The sequence below is a fragment of the Heterodontus francisci genome, chromosome 27, assembly GCF_036365525.1.
Source record: "Heterodontus francisci isolate sHetFra1 chromosome 27, sHetFra1.hap1, whole genome shotgun sequence".
In the NCBI taxonomy this organism is placed as follows: Eukaryota; Metazoa; Chordata; class Chondrichthyes; order Heterodontiformes; family Heterodontidae; genus Heterodontus; species Heterodontus francisci.
In genome coordinates, this window is record NC_090397.1 from 11277406 (window position 1) to 11297224 (window position 19819).

The 19819-nt window shown below is 46.0% G+C and overlaps 1 protein-coding gene across 1 annotated transcript in view; it reads left to right on the forward strand.

Moving 5' to 3' along the window:
* The first annotated feature begins 7814 nt into the window (after positions 1-7814).
* Positions 7815-19819, forward strand: part of LOC137384914 (uncharacterized) — a 30164-nt gene continuing 18159 nt past the window's right edge. Inside the window, exons 1-2 of the mRNA XM_068059622.1 lie at positions 7815-9015; positions 9983-10120. Of these exons, the coding sequence (XP_067915723.1) occupies positions 7981-9015; positions 9983-10120 (1173 nt within the window). The 5' untranslated portion in view covers positions 7815-7980. The remainder of the gene's footprint in view (positions 9016-9982; positions 10121-19819) is intronic.

A 19819-nucleotide genomic window follows, 5' to 3' on the forward strand; every position in this document is an offset into this window, starting at 1 on the left:
GAGTTGCGGATAGTGATGAGGATTGTCAGAGGATACAGCAGGATATAGATCGGTTGGAGACTTGGGAGGAGAAATGGCAGATGGAGTTTAATCTGGACAAATGTGAGGTAATGCATTTTGGAAGGTCTAATGCAGGTGGGAAGTATTCAGTAAATGGCAGAACTCTTAGGAGTATTGACAGGCAGAGAGATCTGGGCATACAGGTCCACAGGTCACTGAAAGTGGCAACGCAGGTGGATAAGGTAGTCAAGAAGGCATACGGCATGCTTGCCTCCATCGGTCGGGGCATAGAGTATAAAAATTGGCAAGTCATGTTGCAGCTGTACAGAACTTTAGTTAGGCCATACTTAGAATATTGCGTGCAATTCTGGTCGCCACACTACCAGAAGGACGTGGAGGCTTTGGAGAGGGTACAGAAGAGGTTTACCAGGATGTTGCCTGGTCTGGAGGGCATTAGCTATGAGGAGAGGTTGGTTAAACTCGGATTGTTTTCACTGGAACGACGGAGGTGGAGGGGCGACATGATAGAGGTTTACAAAGTTATGAGCGGCATGGACAGAGTGGATAGTCAGAAGCTTTTTCCCAGGGTGGAAGAGTCAGTTACTAGAGGACATAGGTTTAAGGTGAGAGGGGCAAAGTTTAGAGGGGATGTGTGAGGCAAGTTCTTTACACAGAGGATGGTGAATGCCTGGAACTTGCTGCCGGGGGAGGTGGTGGAAGCAGGTACGATAGCGAAGTTTAAGAGGCATCTTGACAAATACTTGAATAGGATGGGAATAGAGGGATACGGTCCCCGGAAGTACAGAAGGTTTTAGTTTAGACAGGCATCAAGATTGGCGCAGGCTTGGAGGGCTGAATGGCCTGTTCCTGTGCTGTACTGTTCTTTGTTCTTTGTTGTCTGGAATTGGGCTAATTTTGAAACAATAGAATGGACTCGGGCTCAATATAACAGGGTATTTTGAAAAAGAACGTGTTCCAAGAAAAGCTTAAGTAAAATAAACAAAAATGTTATGATAATTTTGACTAAGTTGGGATCTTTTTTCAGTGAGAATGATAATATTGTATCGGACAGTTGTCTGTGGTTCATGAATGAGGTGAAACAGTCATATAACGGGAAGTGGAAATTGAGGATGTAAGTTAGAAACAGGGGAAATTACATCACCAAATTGAAACTTTTCTGAGGTAATTTTAATCAAGATACTGACACGTGCTCAGTAGAGAAAATGATTAATTAATGAAACAACCAGAATAGAGTTAAGCATACTGTTATCTATCAGTGCGATTGTAATTAGAGTAAAAAAGGACAAAGAAGTTGAATTTCCAAAATTCAGGATTGGGTTTCTTTGTGTTAAGAAAGAAATTGGTCGAACTGAGAGCCAGGAAGAAATAATACTTAGCCAGAATATCCAAAAGCTTGATCAGGATAAAAGGAGAGCTGGAGAAAATTTAAATCTATGATTCCTTGATAATATGCAACGTTGTAACTTTTCATATAATATCATTGGCTGGATTTTACAGTCCCAACAGTAGCTTAATAGAATGTTGAGGCTTTCATGCTATTGAAGGTTGCAACAGCACCGCAACCTCCGGCACAAATATGCACATTCTTGCACTGAAACCCAGAAGCTGCGGTACCTGAGAATGCTCTCTGTATGACCGTCCAATGATGGCCCCGCTGACCTGCCTTGTAAAGCGATACTTTGTGAATTTAGGCTATTGACTACATCTAATGCTGATTTTCTTGTGGGTTTTCTTTAGAGCTGTTGTTATCAGATGCAGAGCCTGCTCGAGAGGGTTATTTCTGTCCAGAAAGTCACCGACAGCAGCACATGGGAACTTTCAGAGATAGTTACAGCCATTTTAAATTTTGAATTTTATCTCTAATTGTAAATGCAACTTTTTAGCATGGCTTATCCAACTTCTGAGATCGATTTTATCTGACTTTTTTTTAAACAAGATTGTCGTGACTTCTAAAAGATCTTTAAAAGGATATGACTTTTAATCGATATTTATGTGACGTCTTTGATGTTTCAATGTAAAAGAAGCTTTAGCAAAATTGAAGTCGCTTTTAAAAATATCACTTTATATTTTAAAATCCTGATTACCTGCTTATGACATTGGAAGATGACTTCATAGACGTCCTGCAGGAAGGAATGACCCTCCACCCCACAGATGAGATTGTGCTAGAAATGGACAAAATGGAGGATCGCAACATGGATGTCGATGGAGCCATGCCTCATGGGCCACCTGAGGAAGCCCTGGCTGCACCACCAAGGCAGCTAGAGAGCAGCTGGTGGCTGATGTGTTTGGACATTGCGAATGACAAAATTCCTCTCCATCCCCCCAGGAAATTAGACAAAAGAACAGCGTAGATAGAAAAGTGAAACAAGTGATATTTTATTTTAGCAGCAAAGACTCATTGCAAGACTTTTGAGGTAGTTATTGCTGAATAATGTAAACTTCAGATGCTTAGTGCAAGACTTTTCATACCATTTGTGCTAATTAGCCATTTTTCTACTTTATAAACTGTTGTAAAGTTTAAATGGTTCATGTTAATGAAATTATTTTGAATACTTTAGAATGATTCAAGGCTAATGTGTAAATACAACAGACTCAAGTAGAACACAAACAGTAATTTATTAATGCAATTTTAATAACTAACACAACACTGTCTGACTCTCTCACCATCCTCATTAAGATCCATCATTGAGGCCACATCACCCCCAGTCACTGAACACTACCCCCCCCCCCCCCCCCCCCGCCCACAACCGCCCTGCCACCCAGCTCCTCCCCCCGCACCCCCCCCCACCCCCCCGACCCCAATCACGGGCATTATGAGCCATCTTGCTCTAAACAGCCATACAAAATATATATAACTTTGTGCTTCTTTATTGGTTTGGGTAAGACATGTTGGGTGATTTGGAGACAGGTATCATCCACTGAAAAGAATTCCACATTTCCACTCTTTGGGGTGCTGATAAGAGATCTCAAGCACTTAAGTCTCCAAGGGCAACTAAATTTACAAACACTTGACATCATCTAAACCTGAACATCCCATCCCCACGCAAACAAGATCTTCGCTTTAAAATCTTAAATGAAAATTTCAACTAAACATATTCCCAAGAACTCTATAGTTGGCAGATTGCATTAAATCATTCCATTTCTTGTGACATGGCTGGAACGGAGAAGTGAGCAGGCACAGTCTCTGTGACCTCCATCCACACCAAGGTGCTAACTTTTCTCGGTGCCTTAGAATTACTGACCTGGATTTTAAGGAGCCCTCAACGTTGGGATCTGTCGCGGGAGGGGGAGGGGGTGCCGGATGAGGCCCGCCACAACCTCGATGCTGGCAGGGCCCGGCCCGGCCCGGCCCTATCCTCCCAGAGGTGAGAAGGCACCGTGGCGGCCTCTCCGCTGCTGGGCAATGGGACCTGAATCAACATATGCAAATGAATATGCACTTACCTGGGATCTTATTGGCCCGCTGTGATCTTCAAAATGGCGGCTGGCATTCTCATGCCTTCAGAGGCCCGTCCGAGGAAATGAGGCACAACACTGTTGGGGAGGGAGAGGAGGTCAGTTTATCAGTGTGGTGGTGGGGGGGGGGTGGATACGGGGTCAAATTAATGTCGTGAGTGCAGGGGATGGTGGGAAGGGTTGTAGTTTAAACTTTGTGCAGTTTAGGGGTGGGGGAAGGTCAGATGGTTAAGGTAAGCGTTTTGTCGGGGGGGGGAAGGGCAAATAATTAATTTAATTTAATTGTTATTGGGCAGTGGGAGAGGGGCAAAATAAATGTCGTTATGTAATTTTATTGAAGATTTCTTTAAGTATCTAAATAAGCCGGAATGGCTGACAGTCCTTTAAAATGCGCACGGGCAGCTGGTGCTCGCCACCCCCATCTGATCGGGGCCAGTGGGGAGGACCCACCTCTGCTATTTAAATGAGCCACCGCGCTTAAAATCATGGCATCTCTTTGGCGTGCGGCCCGCCCATTTTTGAGATCGGCAGTAAGCTTACAAAATCTAGCCCATTGTTACCAATAAAGCAGTGATACTTCGCCTCCACCTCATTGAGAAGTGTGTTAATGTCTTCATCACTAAAGTTATGACAGCTGTTCCCCTTAACTGCCTCTTGTGCTGCCAATTCTCTGTAAGCAAGTAAATAAGTGTTTTTCAAAAAAACTCTGTTTTACTTTGCTTATCTTTTAAAAGACTGTCCAACACACTTTCCCACTTATTTTAAGTTTTTTTAAGTTTTCACAATGTTGCAAAGGGTTATTAAATTATGTCAATGTTTTTTTAGAGTTTATGTAAGCTTATAAAAGTTTTTAAAGTTGTTATAAAACACTCAATGCCTTTCAGCTGAAGGCGCCTTCATCTCACGGTGTCATCAGGGTGTGTGGCTTTGCCCAGAATGTGCCTTGCTGCAGGGCCTCACTGTTCCTCGCATCAGCGGGCCATGCTGCACCCAGAAGTTAAAAATCTTGCTCCAGCCATTGAACTGCATGAGTGCGAATTTCTCAGCGCGGTCAGTGGTGGGCGCTGCAGTTTCGCCACTTGTAGTGCTTGATTAATCTGGGTTTGATTGTATTAGTCTGTCCACTTATCTGTGTTCACTGTGTTTGATTGCTTAAGCTTTTGGGTGGAGCTTAAGAGCTAAAACTGAAACTAGAAACTTCTACAGCAAAAGAAAACACACAGGTCTGAGATCGTGTAAGAACTAATATATTTTAAAGTGCTGTAAATAAACCAGTTGGTGACTTCATACAAGTGTGATATCTGCATTGCTTTGAGATAAATCAGATATACATACTGTATCCAGCAACCTGGTGTAAACATAATACCACTGACCACAAAATCTAGGCCATTATGATTTTCTTTAGCTATATCATGATGTGTAATGTAATCCAAATGAAACTTAGACTGGAAGAGCAAATGGACCTTAGATACGCCCATGAGGGATCACTAGGGACTGTTGATGGTGAAGAATGAAAAATAGTAAAGGAAACCATTTTCTTGGATTATTTCTTTGGTTTACAAACCTAAACATTAAAAGGTTGACAGCATATGAAACAAGCAACTTCAAGGGCATGTGAACAGACTTAGTGAGTGTGCAAGAATGTGGCAGATGGAATATGATGTGGAAAAATGTGAGGTTATCCACTTCGGTAGGAGGATCAGATGTGCAGAGTATTTCTTAAATGGTAGGAGATTAGAAAGTGTAGATGTACAAAGGGACCTGGGTGTCCTTGTCAATAAGTCACTGAAAGTTAACACGCAGGTGCAGCAAGCAGTTAGGAAGGCTAATGGTATGTTAGCCTTTATTGCAAGAGGATTTGAGTACTGGAGTAGTGAGGTCTAGCTTCAATTGTATCGAACCTTGGTTAGGCCATACCTGGAGTACTGTGTGCAGTTTTGTTCTCCTTACCTTAGGAAGGATATTATTGCCATAGAGGGAGTGCAATGAAGGTTCACCAGACTTGTTCCTGGGATGTCGGGACTGTCCTATGAAGAGAGATTGAGGAAACTGGGCCTGTATTCTCTAGAGTTTTGAAGAATGAGAAGTGATCTCATTGAAACCTACAAAATACTTCGAGGGATAGACAGGGTAGATGCAGCTAAGATGTTTCCCCCGGTTGGGGGGTCTAGACCCAGGAGACACATTTTCGTTACTCAGAGGGTTGTGAATCTTTGGAATTCTCTACCCCAAAGGGCTGTGGAAGCTCCGTCATTGAGTATGTTTAAAGCAGAGATTGACAGATTTCTAAATACAAATGACCTAAGGGGATATGGGGATAGTGTGGGAAAAAGGCATAGAAGTGGATTATCAGCCACGATCATATTGAATGGCGGGATCGGCACGATGGGCTGAATGGCCTACTCCTGTTCTTATGTTCCTATAATGCTGACTTGGTGAGGGGGCATCTACCCTTGGGAATCATGAATGATGAGAGACAGTTTGCAACATAAGTCAGCAAGCATGAATGAGAGTAATATCTGTAAGTTTTGTTACAACCCAGATCATTATCCTTATAATTATGAATGTAAATTGCAAAGACAACCTAGACCAGCTACAGGTGATCTAAATAGGAATGGATCATGACTTTAAGCACCCCTGGTGGAAGTCATTACCATCAGCTACTGGACTTTTGAACGTTGCCTTGTACTCTCCCGTCTGCTTTGTGGCCTGATAGATTCTGTTACTGATCATCGTGTTAACCCTCTGCTGACAGGTTAGGATAAAGGTCTGGCATTGGATCAACTGTCATTTGAACAGTAGCTGCAACCTATACTGTAAATGCAGTCCATCATTATGCATGAAGCTGACACAGCCGCCAGACACCAACACATAAGAACATAAGAAGTCAGAGCAGGAGTAGACCAAAAGGTCCCTCAAGCCTGCATCCTGGCACTGGGCTCATTAGCATACTAAGATCTTAAAGGGACATCACTCTTAAAGGCAATCACACAACAGAGCTGGTGCCATATTTAAAGGCCTGCCAGCACTCTTTTAAATTGACAAGCCATAAAGAAGCTTGAGTAGAAGATCTGTGAAAGCAGGCCTCTCAAAGAATGTCAGAGGCAAGATCCTGGGTGCCCTCATGATTCAGTAATACCTCCCTGTAGGTTTTCCTCCAGACTGCTCAGGCAAGACGGGAGGTCCTCTTCCCCCAGGATGGGAGGAGGAGACCTGCCCGCCAGAGCAAGTAAGCTTGGATGGAGATCGCAGGGGAGATCAGCAGCTGTGAGGTTGTCCCCAGAACCTGGCTGCAGTGCCGCAAGTGGGTGAATGAACTCATGTGATCCACCAAGGTGAATGCACTACATAATGCTTTCCTTAGGGGCTTACATCTACCTATATGTGCGGATGAACTTGCTAGAAAAGGAATGCCAACTCAATCAGTGGCAATGGGGCCAGGCAGCAGCATTACCTGTTGTAGGCATGGCAGCATCTCAGTGAATGGTCCCGGTCCATCAGAGCTGACTCCTGCACTGTTGCAGGAGACATTCCAGTGGCACCATCATGGACAGTCAGGCAAACACCAGCATAGGCATTGTGCATGATTTTGTCCATAGGCTTTGCCGTGAAAAGAAAGTATAAAAACAAGGACTCCCTAGGCAGGGAGAGGGAGATATTTGGCCAGAGGAGATTTAGGACCATCCACAAACATTCACTCCCTCCACCACCGACACACAGTGGCAGCAGTGTGTACCATCTACAAGATAGAGTGCAGCAACTCACCAAGGTTCCTTAGACAGCACCTTCCAAACCCATGACATCTATCATCTAGAAGGACAAGGGCACCACCATCTGCAAGTTCCCCTCCAAGTCACACACCATCCTGACTTGGACCTATATCACCGTACCTTCAATGTCGTAGGGTCAAAATACTGGAACTCCCTTCCTAACAGCACTGTGGGTGTACATACCCCACATGGACTGCAGTGGTTCAAGAAGGCAGCTCACCACCACCTTCTCAAGGGCAATTAGGGATGGGAATTAAATGCTGGCCTAGCCAACGATGCCCACATCCCGTGAATGAACAATAAAAAAAAAATGGAGTGGTGAAGCAGACAGCATTGATGTAGTGAATGGAAGGCTTGTTCCATAGATAAGGGAGAAGGGAATGGAGGGATACAGCAGCAGGATAGGAAGAAATAGTTACAGCAGGCAGAGCCTCGTGACATTTTGACCAGTTGGGCCAAATAGCCTGTTTCTGTGCTGCCGATTTTGTGTAATTTGATTTAATTCTATTGACAAAAGAAGAAATGTTGGCGATATGAGCAGGAAGCCACAAAAACAGAAAAGGAAGCAAGTGGCAATGTTTAAGCTGGTCTGAAGGCAAGTTCTCACCACACTGAGGACATTGGCAGTCCAATCGAGTGGAAGGAATTCAAGTTCTCACTTGAACCAGCTCTGTAGAGGTTTTGTGCAGACTGAAACCAACAGTCTGTGTGAATGTGTGTGCGTGTGCGTTAAATGCCGAGGACTATGAATCCAGTGAAGGATGTTCCTCTCTATTTCCTGCTCTTTAACTCTTTGGCTGCCTTGGTTGCTGAGGTTAATCCCGAGGAGATGTTCCAATTTTCAAACCGCACTAATAACATTGCAGTGAGCACCAATGGCAGAGTGTTCGTGGCCACTGAGGACTTCTTGTACCAGTTCAACCGGAGCCTGGGGCTGGAGGTGCTGGAGAGTACAGGGCTTCCTCTGGATGGACCGTGCATCAAACAGCATGGCTGCTGCGCCAAATGGAAGGCCACGGCCAACGTAAACAAGATCCTGGTTGTGGACGAGGAGATGCAGAGAGTCCTGACCTGTGGGGTGCTGAGGCTGGGAGCCTGTGAGGTTAGGGAACGGCATAATATCAGCCAGTACAACACTGACATGCTCCGGAATGTTGCCTCTCGGCACCCTGAAGCCTCGACAGTCGCCTTTCTGGTAAAAGCCAAGACAATAGCTTACCTGGTGACAGCCATCACATCTACTGGGAAGGCCAGCAGGTTTATCCCAGCCTCCTGCAAAGACAACAGCAGTTACTTTGGGAATGCTTATGGCACCATCTTCCTAAGAAATCCTAAGGGAAAAGTTGGGGATAAAGAATTTTTGGGCTTTAGTGAGGGAGAGCTTGGTGACATAGTCGTCAAGTTAGATGCGAACCATCCTGTGGAGCTCCAGTACGTGCAGGGTTTCCAGTGGAAGAGACATATTTATATTTTGTTTAATGCCAATAATTCACGCCCTGAGATCATCCGCATGGACATTCAAGATAATGGTGTGGACACTGTTCGGTCCTTCTCTCAAGCCACCCTGCTCTGCCCCCTGGGTGGGGAACAGGACCTCAGGGTCCTGTCCTCCGCCCTCATCACCCTCTCTCCCTCCGAAACCCTCATGGTCGCAATCTTCTCCCAACAAGGACAGTCTGGGTACAGACCCCTCTGCTTCTACAACTTGACCAACTTTAACAACTACGGAAAGGGCAGGAAAAACTACTTCCTGATTGAAAACGTGCAGGTAAGTTTCCTAATGATAACTCTTTAAAATATATTTCATATTTACTATTTTGAATAAAGGAACAGTCAAGTTGGTAATGTGCATCTTTTCATCGGAGCTGCAGGTATACCATGTTCAAAGGGTGAAATTACTAAATACTGTAGACATTTAGGCCTGAACTTCACCAATCAGTGGATGAACCAACATTGGGTGATATCCCAGTTGGCGGCATGCACGGGGTTGCCGGGGGGTGGGGGGGTGGTGGTAATTGGACTTCCTCAGCAATTTTACCAGGAAGAGCCAATTAAGGGCTGGCAAGCATGGGAGACGGCCAATTAGGGGTGGAGGGTGGGTCATATTGCTGGCAACTTGCTGTGAGGAACCAGTTTTAAAGGCACATGTGCAGCATTCAGACAGGCTGCAGACACAGGCTACAACAGAAGAGGTTTATATCAATGGAGGCAGTGAAATAACGGCTCAGCATGAGGAAATGTCTCTCTACGATTCAGCGATGCCTCCCTGGAGGTGCTCCTGCAGGCAGGAAGAGAAAGGAGAGATGTCCTGTTTGCAACAGACGGGAGGAGGAGTCCAGCAAGTCTGGCCAAGAAGGCATGGCCGGAGGTGGCAGAGTTAGTCAGCAAGAAACTGGATCCTGTACAGGAAGCGATTTCATGACTTGCTGCAGTTTGGAAAGGTGATTGGTGTTTAGAGTTGCCAACTGGAAGCCCAGCATAAATTAAATGGTGCCCATGAAATGTGAGGCCAGATGGTAGATCCACGTATGGGGCAACACCAGGCACCAACATCCACATTGAAGTGCCCAGTTTATATGCATGGTCAGTGATGGGTGAAGGCTGCATTAAGATGGCTAAATGGCTGCCTCACCATTGCCATCACAGCAGCGCGGTGCTACACATTTACAGTGCCTCAGAGTGACCAGTACAGATAAACCATGAGTCACTGCATATGTTTGTGCTTGTGGGATAAGCATGCTCAGAATGCCAGGGAGAGTCAACACACTGGAGGTGGAGTGCCTTTCATCGCTGTGGCGACACTGATGGAGGAGAAGGCCATGGAGATCAGGTGGATCACGGCAGGGCAGCCTATCGCTGAGGGTGAGGGCCAGGTGTGGAAGCAATGTAGAGTGAGTGGAGCGATGGTTGTGTCCATCATTCCTTTGACCATGTGTGAGCTGTGGTGCCTGTGTGGGCCTTTCACACCACTGGAAGCTCTTGATCAAGGGGAGGGAGCAGGGCTTGGTTAAAGGAGCAGCTGCTTCACTTAAATCACGTGTCACCAGCAGGTACAGCAACAGATGAGGAAGAGACGAGGGCACCTGCTTCACTGGAAAGCTCAGAGGATCCACCACCATCTCAAGACACTCTTTCACTTTATACCAGTGTCCCCTCCACCAGCGCAGAAACACTCACACCAGTGATCTTTGATGCATGTGTCATACAGGTTCGCACATCCACCTGGCATGTGAGTACATTGCCTCCTCCATTGACAGTGGCAGTCCTCATGGAGAGACAGATGCAGCATAGCACAGAGTGGATGCAGGGGGCACGCACAGACTTCCATAACATGACCTCATCCATGAGATCTATGGAGTGATAGGTGGACGAGGTGGGCCAGCCACGCATCTCCCCATTGCTAGTAGCTGAACCACTCCAGGCGATTACAGGAGTGCACATGGGGTCTGAAATTGCTGAGGAATGGCAGGCTGAAGGCAATGGGGCTCCTCTCAAGGCCCTTTGATCACTGAAGGCAGATTTTTGGCCCTTTGACTGTGACACCAATGCTGCATGCTGCATGTGGCTCTGATGACAGACACAGCCTTGCACAGATACAGGTGGCCCCAGTATGACTCAGGCACCCAGAGGACACAAACTATGGCCATCTTATGCAGTGGAGCAAGAAAGGCAGCATCCTGCCCCCACATCAACGACAGGTGGAGGTAGAGCACCCTGTAAAAGTTACTGTAAGCAAGTGTGTAAATGCAAGGACTAGCCCTTGGGGTTTCACTGGGTGATAATTTGTTAAATGCAGAAGCCTTTAATGTTTTAGAAGAGTTACAGTTCATGCCATTCAATGTATAACGACTCGTGTATTTATTTTTCTGCACTAGTTGACAGTGACCAGATATAAAATCAACTGTGGATGGTCTAGAAAGGTGAGCGCCTCATGAGTGCCTGTGTTGACAGAAGGCCATGGCATATAGTGCTGACAGGTACACAGAGATGGTAAAGATCTCTTACTAAAGGTCAACAAGGCCACCTCTGGGACAGAACGTCTTGGTTCGGTGCCCCTTGCACTTGTCTTTATGTGAAGTTTCTGCTGATCAGAGAATCGCGAGTCTCCCTGCCATGCTTGTCACTGCCCCATGAGCTGGGCCTGTTGAGGTGCCATCTTCATCGGCTGCCACTTGTTGAGGTGCCTCATACTCATTCTCCTCCTCTGAGGATGCTACTCACTCAGTGTCTTCCTCTGGCTCCAGTGATACTCCCCTCTGGAGTGCCAGGTTGTGCAATGTGCAGCAGGCAACAATGATGGGAGATACCCTTGAAGGGGCGTATTGCAGGGTCCTTCAAATCTATTGAAGCATCTAAAGCTCATCTTCAAAGGCCAATGGCCTGCTGAACGGTGGCCTTGTAGTCATATGGCAGTGGTTGTATGTGTCCTCTGCCTGTGTGTTGGGGTTGAGTATAGGGGTCAGAACTCATGACTTCAGTGGATACCCCTTGTCCCCAGGATCCAGCCACTAAGGTGTTCAGGTAGCCTGAGGAGCTGAGGCAATTGGGACTCTCCAAGGATGTAGGAGCCGTGACAGCTACCCGGAAACCCCGTGCACACCTGCATGATCCACTTAGGGTGTTAGCAGGCGATATCAACATTGAGGGAGTGGAACTCCTTCCTGTTCATAAAGGTGCATGGCTGGTCTGATGGAGCCTTGATAGTCACATGAGTACAGTCAATGACCCCCTGCACCTGAGGAAATCCAGCCACAACCCTGAAGGTGACTGGCCTGATCGGTTGTGAACTTGATATATTGTCCAGTCTGACAGGACGTGACATTCGTGACCCACTTTATGCAGCAATGGATTGCTGATTGAGAGATGCTACATAGATCTCCAGATGATCCCTGGCTGAAATGCAGGTGAAAAACTTTGAGTGCCAATGTCACCGTGAACGCTACATGCTTTGGGTGTCCATCACTTCCCAATGGCATCAACTCTTGCTCCAGCATTCCAGAGATCTATGCCACCACATGCTTGGAGGGAAACAGCCTTTGTAGACATTGGTGCTTGGACACCTCCATGATCCTCTGACAGAACAACTTTGAGCTGGGTAGTGTCTTCTGCGACCATGAGGTTGCCCTCTTTCCCCCATCACCCTCCTTGTCCACGTCCAATGGCTCCCTCAAGCCACTGGAGCTCTGCTGGCCACTCCACAGATGCTCTATGTAGCAGCATCCCCATCTCTCTGCCACTCTCCTCCTCACTGGAGGTGTCAGAGTCTGAAAGCATTGACCCATAGCCACCTTAATTACCTATCCGCTGCCCAGGTGCCTGCCATTGATCCATCCCACCATCTGCATCGGTGGCGGGAGGACATCAGGCCCAGCCTGACACAGGCCCAGGCCATTTTACTGGCCCCGCATTCCTTCCTTCCCGTCATCATGGGGCTGGTAAAATTCTGCCCAAAATGTTTGTTTGAGCTGTTTTACAAGAGACTGTGCAAGTAATTGATGAAATAAGGATAGGATTGGTCGTAGCGTAACTAAATTAAAATAAATTAACCATCTACACCAGACATAAGACTTACAGGCAGTGTATTCAACTGTTTGTGATAACATTCTGGTCAATACATCACCTATTAATTCCTTTTTGCATGATGCTTAATCACACAAGAGACATAGTGTATTAGGGTTAACATCTAAGATTGGCCCAAATTTTTGAGTTTCACAACAACAATCTGTTTCCAGGTTCAGTTAATGGTTCAAAATTATTAACAGCTCAGTCTCACAGTTTGACATTATCTTTGTGCAGCGTCTCAATCGCTGTACTATCATTTCCAAAGTATTAATTATTCTATTTTTAAATTTATTGCTAACCATAGTAGACATCATCTTAATATTTTCCTGGGAGACACAGCAGATTTCTAAGAGAGAGAGCAACAGGTCTAATGACTAATCTACCAGCTTTTTAGGCTGAAGTAGGGGAGAAGGTTAGAGAGCGTTAGACACTTAAAACCACTGATCACAGTTGTTAATATGGGCTTCACGTGGAGTCAGTGTCTCATTTAATTTAGGTAATTGTTTCAGCTCTTTCCGATGTCTCTGTTGCCATCTGGTATGACTATCACCAGGTTCACTGTCTCTCCTCGTCTTCATCCTTGTCCTACTTAATCTGCCTTCGATATTTCACCATGACTTCATCCTCGAATGTCTCCTCTATCTCCATGGTACTGTTGTCTTGGCTCCATTTCTACCTGTTGTACAATTGGCATCACTTGAAATGGTCTCTTCTTCTGTTCCCACGTGATTATCTTTGCTGGGCACCAGGGTGCCATCCTTGGAGCCTCCTCCTATTCATCATTCACATGTCCCTGGCACTGTGATTTCCTAAGATTTACTCCTCAACTGCACCACACCCACTGGGATAGACACTTTGCAGCTTCACCCCTACAGTGACAGCACATGCTTATGGGTCAGAATCCATCTAAGTCTATCCCATTCCATGAGACAGAAGGGCACATTTGAAGCCTCGAGTCAAGGTTGAGGCCAACATTCCATTGCAGTACTGAAAGTGTGCTACACTGTCCAAGGTGCTGTCTTCTAGATGGTATGGCAAACCAAGGCCTTATCTGTCCTCTCAGGTGGATGTAAAAGATCCTATGACAGTATTTGAAGGGGAGTTCTCCCTGACATCCTAGCCAATATTTATCCTTCAACCAACACCACTAACAGGGATAGCATTGCTTTGTTTTAGATGGGACCCCAACATTTTACAGGTGGAGTGAATTTGATTGGCTGAAGACTGGCATCTGTGATGCTGGAGACCTCAGGAGAAGGCCGAGATGGATTATCAATTTGGCACTTCTGGCTCAAGATGGTTGCAAATGCTTCAGCCTTGCCTTTTGCACTGAGGTGCTGGTCTCCCCCATCATTGATGATGGGGATATTTGTGGAGCCGCCTCCTCCTGTTAGTTGTTTAATTGTCCACCACCATTCACGACAGTACTGCAGAGATTAGATCTGATCTGTTGGTTGTGGGATCGCTTAGCTCTGTCTACTGCATGTTGCTTCCACAATTAGTTACATCCACCTCCTAACATTTCCCGTCTCCACCCCACATCGGCTCATCTGCTGCTGAAACCCTCATTCCTGCCTTTGTTACCTTCAGACTCGACTATTCCAACACTCCCTTGTCCGGCCTCTCATCTTCCACTCTCAGCAAATATCAGCTCATCCAAATCTCTGCTGACTGTATCCTAACTCGGACCAAGACCAGTTTACCCATTGCTCCTATGCTTGCTGATGTGCACTGATGTACATTGGCTCCTTGCCCAGCAAAGCCTTGAACTTAAAGTTCTCATCCTTGTGTTCAAACCCCTCCCTATCCTTGTAACTTCCTCCAGCTCTATAAAGCTCTGACAACTCTGCATTGTTCCAACTCTAGCCGCTTATGCATCCCCAACTTTCTCCTTCCCACCATTGCTGCCTGTGCTTTTAGTCAATAGTTGTAATTGGGAGGGATATTTGCTCCTCTTCGGGAGAGGAGTAACTCCAGGGAAAGGATCTTCTCTATCACAAGCACCAGCTAAATAACAGAATTAAACACAAGTTGAGAAATGTGGGATTAGAGCATGCATTGTCTATGATTGAGAATCAAGCAGGAATATAGACGGTGTGGGAGGGAGATGGACACAGAACTGATGAAAAGCCCAACACAACTTGATACAGGATTGAGAAAAGATGGCAGTGATCAGGAACAGTCATTGATTCCCTCTTTGGGAGCATTGGTATGCTCAGAGAAAATTTACTAAGTTGGGGAAATAATTAGGCACAAACCCAGTTCATTATTAGACAAGAGAGATGTCAATGACTGATTCACTGATACTAAAAATGTTTGAAGTGTTTGGGCCTTTATTAAGTGCTCTTTAGTGATCCCTTTAAGGGCTGGTCATTAGGCGGCTCAAGACCCGGAAATGCAAGTCCTTGTTTCCACTTCAGCCACAGCATCGAATTTGGGAATGTGGGTCTGAAATGAGTGCAGGTCTTCATTTCAATATTGATATAAAGCCTGCAATCCTTTCAGGCAACTACCAGGGCCTCCTAAACAAAGGAACCAACCAATTTAGCAGTGATCAGAAATCCCATTCAGATCAGACTCAGCCCTCTGGCCTGTTCAATTAATTATCATTGCAAATGTTTTAGGCCTATAGGCTTTAGATTCAATGGTGTTAAATTTAAACCCTCAGGAGTCTGGTGAAAGAAAATAGCAGGTCAGCATCTGCTTTTTTGTTGCTGTAAGTGGTTTGTTCTGAGATGTTTGACCTCCTCAATTTTAATTAAATAATTTTCAACTGCCACAAATTTCTGAATGGAGATTTGTGGACGGGCTTTTATGAATTCCCCTTTGCACAACTATCTACTGGTTGTAAAGCAATTTGGCAAATTGGAGATTTCAAACTGACGAAGCTTTGGCAAATTAAACCACCAACTTGCAAAGACATTTGAAACTTTAATTACCGTCCATTGACTCGTAGCTTTCTCATAGTGGCATGTCACTTCTCTTAGGTTTCCTGTATTGTATTGCTGTGTTTGTTCTCACTGTTTATGGTTGTGTAACTTTTGGATTAGTTTCTGATTTTTAATATCTGTATTTTCATTGTCTTGCTCTTGTAGCTGTGGAATTTCAATATGTATGACTGTTTACAGTTATTGTTTATAATTTAACATAAAAACAGAAAGTGCTGGAAATACTCAGCAGGGTGGGCAGCATCTGTGGAGAGAGAAAAAAAGTTAACATTTCAGGTCAGTGACCTTTCATCAGAACTGGTGAAACACAGCACTGATAAACTGACAGCACAGACCTGAAACGTTAACTCTGCTTCTCTCTTCACTAATGTAGTTAATACATGTTTAAGGAGTTGAGAATTTGCCTCTTCAGAGCCACAGGGATCATAAGTGAAATGTACATCTTTTAGTTTGGTGCATATTTATCACAAACGGCACAGACATGATTGTTTCTGTTTTTAACAATCGCTTGCTTCTGTGTTTCCTGAGGATGCCTGTTCAAGGATTGATTGCTTTTGGAGCTGGAGAGGAGAAAGATTTCCTTTTTGTTGGGAATGCATACTCACTTTACCACACTTTGTTGCTGTATATTTTTTTCACACAGTGAGTTGCTGTGATCTGGAACACACAGCCTGAAAGAGTGGTGAAATCAGATTGAGTAATCACTTTCAAAAGAGAATTAGATGAATACTTGAAAAGGAAAAAGTTGCAGGGCTTTGGGGAAAGAACAGAGCAGTGGAACTAATTGGTTAGATTTATCAAGAAAGCCAAATGGTCTCTTTCTTGCTCTAAAGTTCTATGATTTATGGAATGATTGTTAGAGATGACTGTGGTCTGGAAAAAAAATAATCTGAACTTAAAGTGGAGATGCTGATCCTGATGGGTGCACCTCAGTTGTTGAATGAAGTCAGAGGAGAAAGCAGAGGCTTTAGTCACAACTGTTCAGCCTCCTTAAATGCTCAAATTGATATGCGCAGGGACTGAGGGGAGCCAATGAAACATCCTCGTTCAAGAAGAGAAGAGACGATAAATGAGGAAATTTATTGTCCGGTTGGACTAACATCAGTTGTGGACAAAGTTGTAAGATGCAAAATTGGCCTTTGTAGTGTTGGCAGTTTTGGTGATACAGGTGCGGTTTAGGTGAAAAATGGTGCCTCTCTGCTCCTGTGTTACATGCGAGCACCATAAATATGCAGAGTAGGCCGATCATGATGTCAGTTATCGTCTAATGCTGACTTGATGCCCGACCTCCTATTTTTGAAACAAAAACAAGAAATGCTGGATTCACTCAGCAGGTCTGGCAGCATCTGTGGAAAGAGAAGCAGAGTTAACGTTTCGGGTCAGTGACCCTTCTTCGGAACTGACAAATATTAGAAAAGTCACAGATTATAAACAAGTGAGGTGGGGGTTGGGCAAGAGATAACAAAGGAGAAGGTGCAGATTGGACCAGGCCACACAGCTGACCAAAAGGTCACGGAGCAAAGGCAAACAATATGTTAATGGTGTGTTGAAAGACAAAGCATTAGTACAGATTAGGTGTGAATATACTGAATATTGAACATCAGCAAGTGCAAACCTGAAGAAAAACAACCTGAAAAAAACAGTGGGTAAGCAAACTGAACAAACTAAGATGAAATGAAATAAATGCAAAAAAAAGATTGTAAAAAATGTAAAAAGGAATGCAAAAAAAAGGAAGAAAAAATAACTAAAAATGACGAAAAATGAAAGTAAAGTGGGGGGCTGTCATGCTCTGAAATTATTGAACTCAATGTTCAGTCCGGCAGGCTGTAGTGTGCCTAATCGGTAGATGAGATGCTGTTCCTCGAGCTTGCGTTGATGTTCACTGGAACACTGCAGCAATCCCAGGACAGAGATGTGAGCATGAGAGCAGGGGGGAGTGTTGAAATGGCAAGCAACCGGAAGCTCAGGGTCCTGCTTGCGGACTGAGCGGAGATGTTCCGCAAAGCGGTCACCCAGTCTGCGCTTGGTCTCCCCAATGTAGAGGAGACCACACTGTGAGCAGCGAATACAGTATACTACATTGAAAGAAGTACAAGTAAATCACTGCTTCACCTGAAAGGAGTGTTTGGGGCCTGGGATAGTGAGGAGAGAGGAGGTAAATGGGCAGGTATTACACCTCCTGCGATTGCAAGGGAAGGTGCCCTGGGACGGGGACGAGGTGGTGGGGGTAATGGAGGAGTGGACCAGGGTGTCGCGGAGGGAACGATCCCTTCGGAATGCTGACAGGGGAAGGGAGGGGAAGATGCGACTGGTAGTGGCATCACGCTGGAGGTGGCGAAAATGGCGGAGGATGATCCTTTGGATATGGAGGCTGGTGGGATGAAAAGTGAGGACATGGGGAACCCTGTCACGGTTCTGGGAGGGAGGGGAAGGGGTGAGGGTAGAGGTGCGGGGAATGGGTCGGACACGGTTGAGTGCCCTGTCAACCACAGTGGGGGGAAATCCTCGGTTGAGGAAAAAGGAGGTCATATCAGAAGCACCGTCATGGAAGGTGGCATCATCAGAGCAGATGCGTCGGAGACGGAGAAATTGGGAGAATGGAATGGAGTCCTTACAGGAGGTAGGGTGTGAAGAAGTGTAGTCGAGGTAGCTGTGGGAGTCAGTGGGCTTATAATGGATATTGGTAGACAACCTATCCCCAGAGATGGAGACAGAGAAGTCGAGGAAGGGAAGGGAAGTGTCAGAGATGGACCATGTAAAGGTGAGAGAAGGGTGGAAATTGGAAGCAAAGTTGATAAAGTTTTCTAGTTCGGGGCGGGAGCAGGAAACGGCACCGATGCAGTCATCAATGTATTGGAAAAAGAGTTGGGGGAGGGGGCCTGAGTAGGACTGGAACAAAGAATGCTCGACATATCCCACAAAAAGACAGGCATAACTAGGACCCATGCGGGTACCCATAGCGACACCTTTTACTTGAAGGAAGTGCGTGGAGTTGAAGGAGAAGTTGTTCAATGTGAGAACAAGTTCAGCCAGGCGGAGGAGGGTGGTGGTGGATGGGGACTGGTTGGGCCTCTGTTCCAGGAAGAAACGGAGAGCCCTCAAACCATCCTGGTGGGGGATGGAGGTGTAGAGCGATTGGACGTCCATAGTGAAGAGGAGGCGGTTGGGACCAGGAAACTGGAAATTGTCAAAATGACGTAGGGCATCAGAAGAGTCACGGATGTAGGTGGGAAGAGACTGGACCAGCGGAGAAAAGATAGAGTCTAGATAGGAAGAAATGAGTTCAGTTGGGCAGGAGCAGGCTGACACAATGGGTCTGCCGGGACAGTCCCGTTTGTGGATTTTGGGAAGGAGGTAGAAGCGGGCTGTCCGGGGTTGCGGGACTATGAGGTTGAAAGCTGTAGAGGGAAGATCTCCAGAGGAGATGAGGTCAGTGACAGTCCTTTGGACGGTGGCTTGATGTTCGGTGGTGGGGTCATGGTCCAGAGGGAGGTAGGAAGAGGTGTCTGTGAGTTGGCGTTGAGCTTCTGCAAGGTAGAGGTCGGTACGCCATACAACAACAGCACCACCCTTGTCTGCAGGTTTGATGACCATGTCGGGGTTAGACCTGAGAGAACGGAGTGCCTCAAGTTCAGAGGGGGACAGGTTAGAGTGAGTGAGGGGGGCAGAGAAATTGAGACGACCAATGTCTCGCCGACAGTTTTCAATGAAGAGATCAAGAGCGGGTAAGAGGCCAGGGGGAGGGGTCCAGGTAGAGGGAGAATGCTGGAGGCGGGTGAATGGGTCTGCTGGTCGGGGGGAGGACTCCTGGTCGAAGAAGTGAGCCCGGAGGCGGAGGCGACGGAAGAAGAGCTCAACGTCATGCCGAGCGCGAAATTCATTGAGGTGGGGGCGTAAGGGGATAAAACTGAGACCTTTGCTGAGTACAGAACGCTCAGCATCAGAGAGGGGGAGGTCAGAGGGTATAGTGAATACACGGCAAGGGGTCAGATCAGAAGGGGTGGGGTCAGAGGGAAGTGAAGCGGAAGGAGGATCTGGAGGGGCATTAGTCCCCATCAGCTG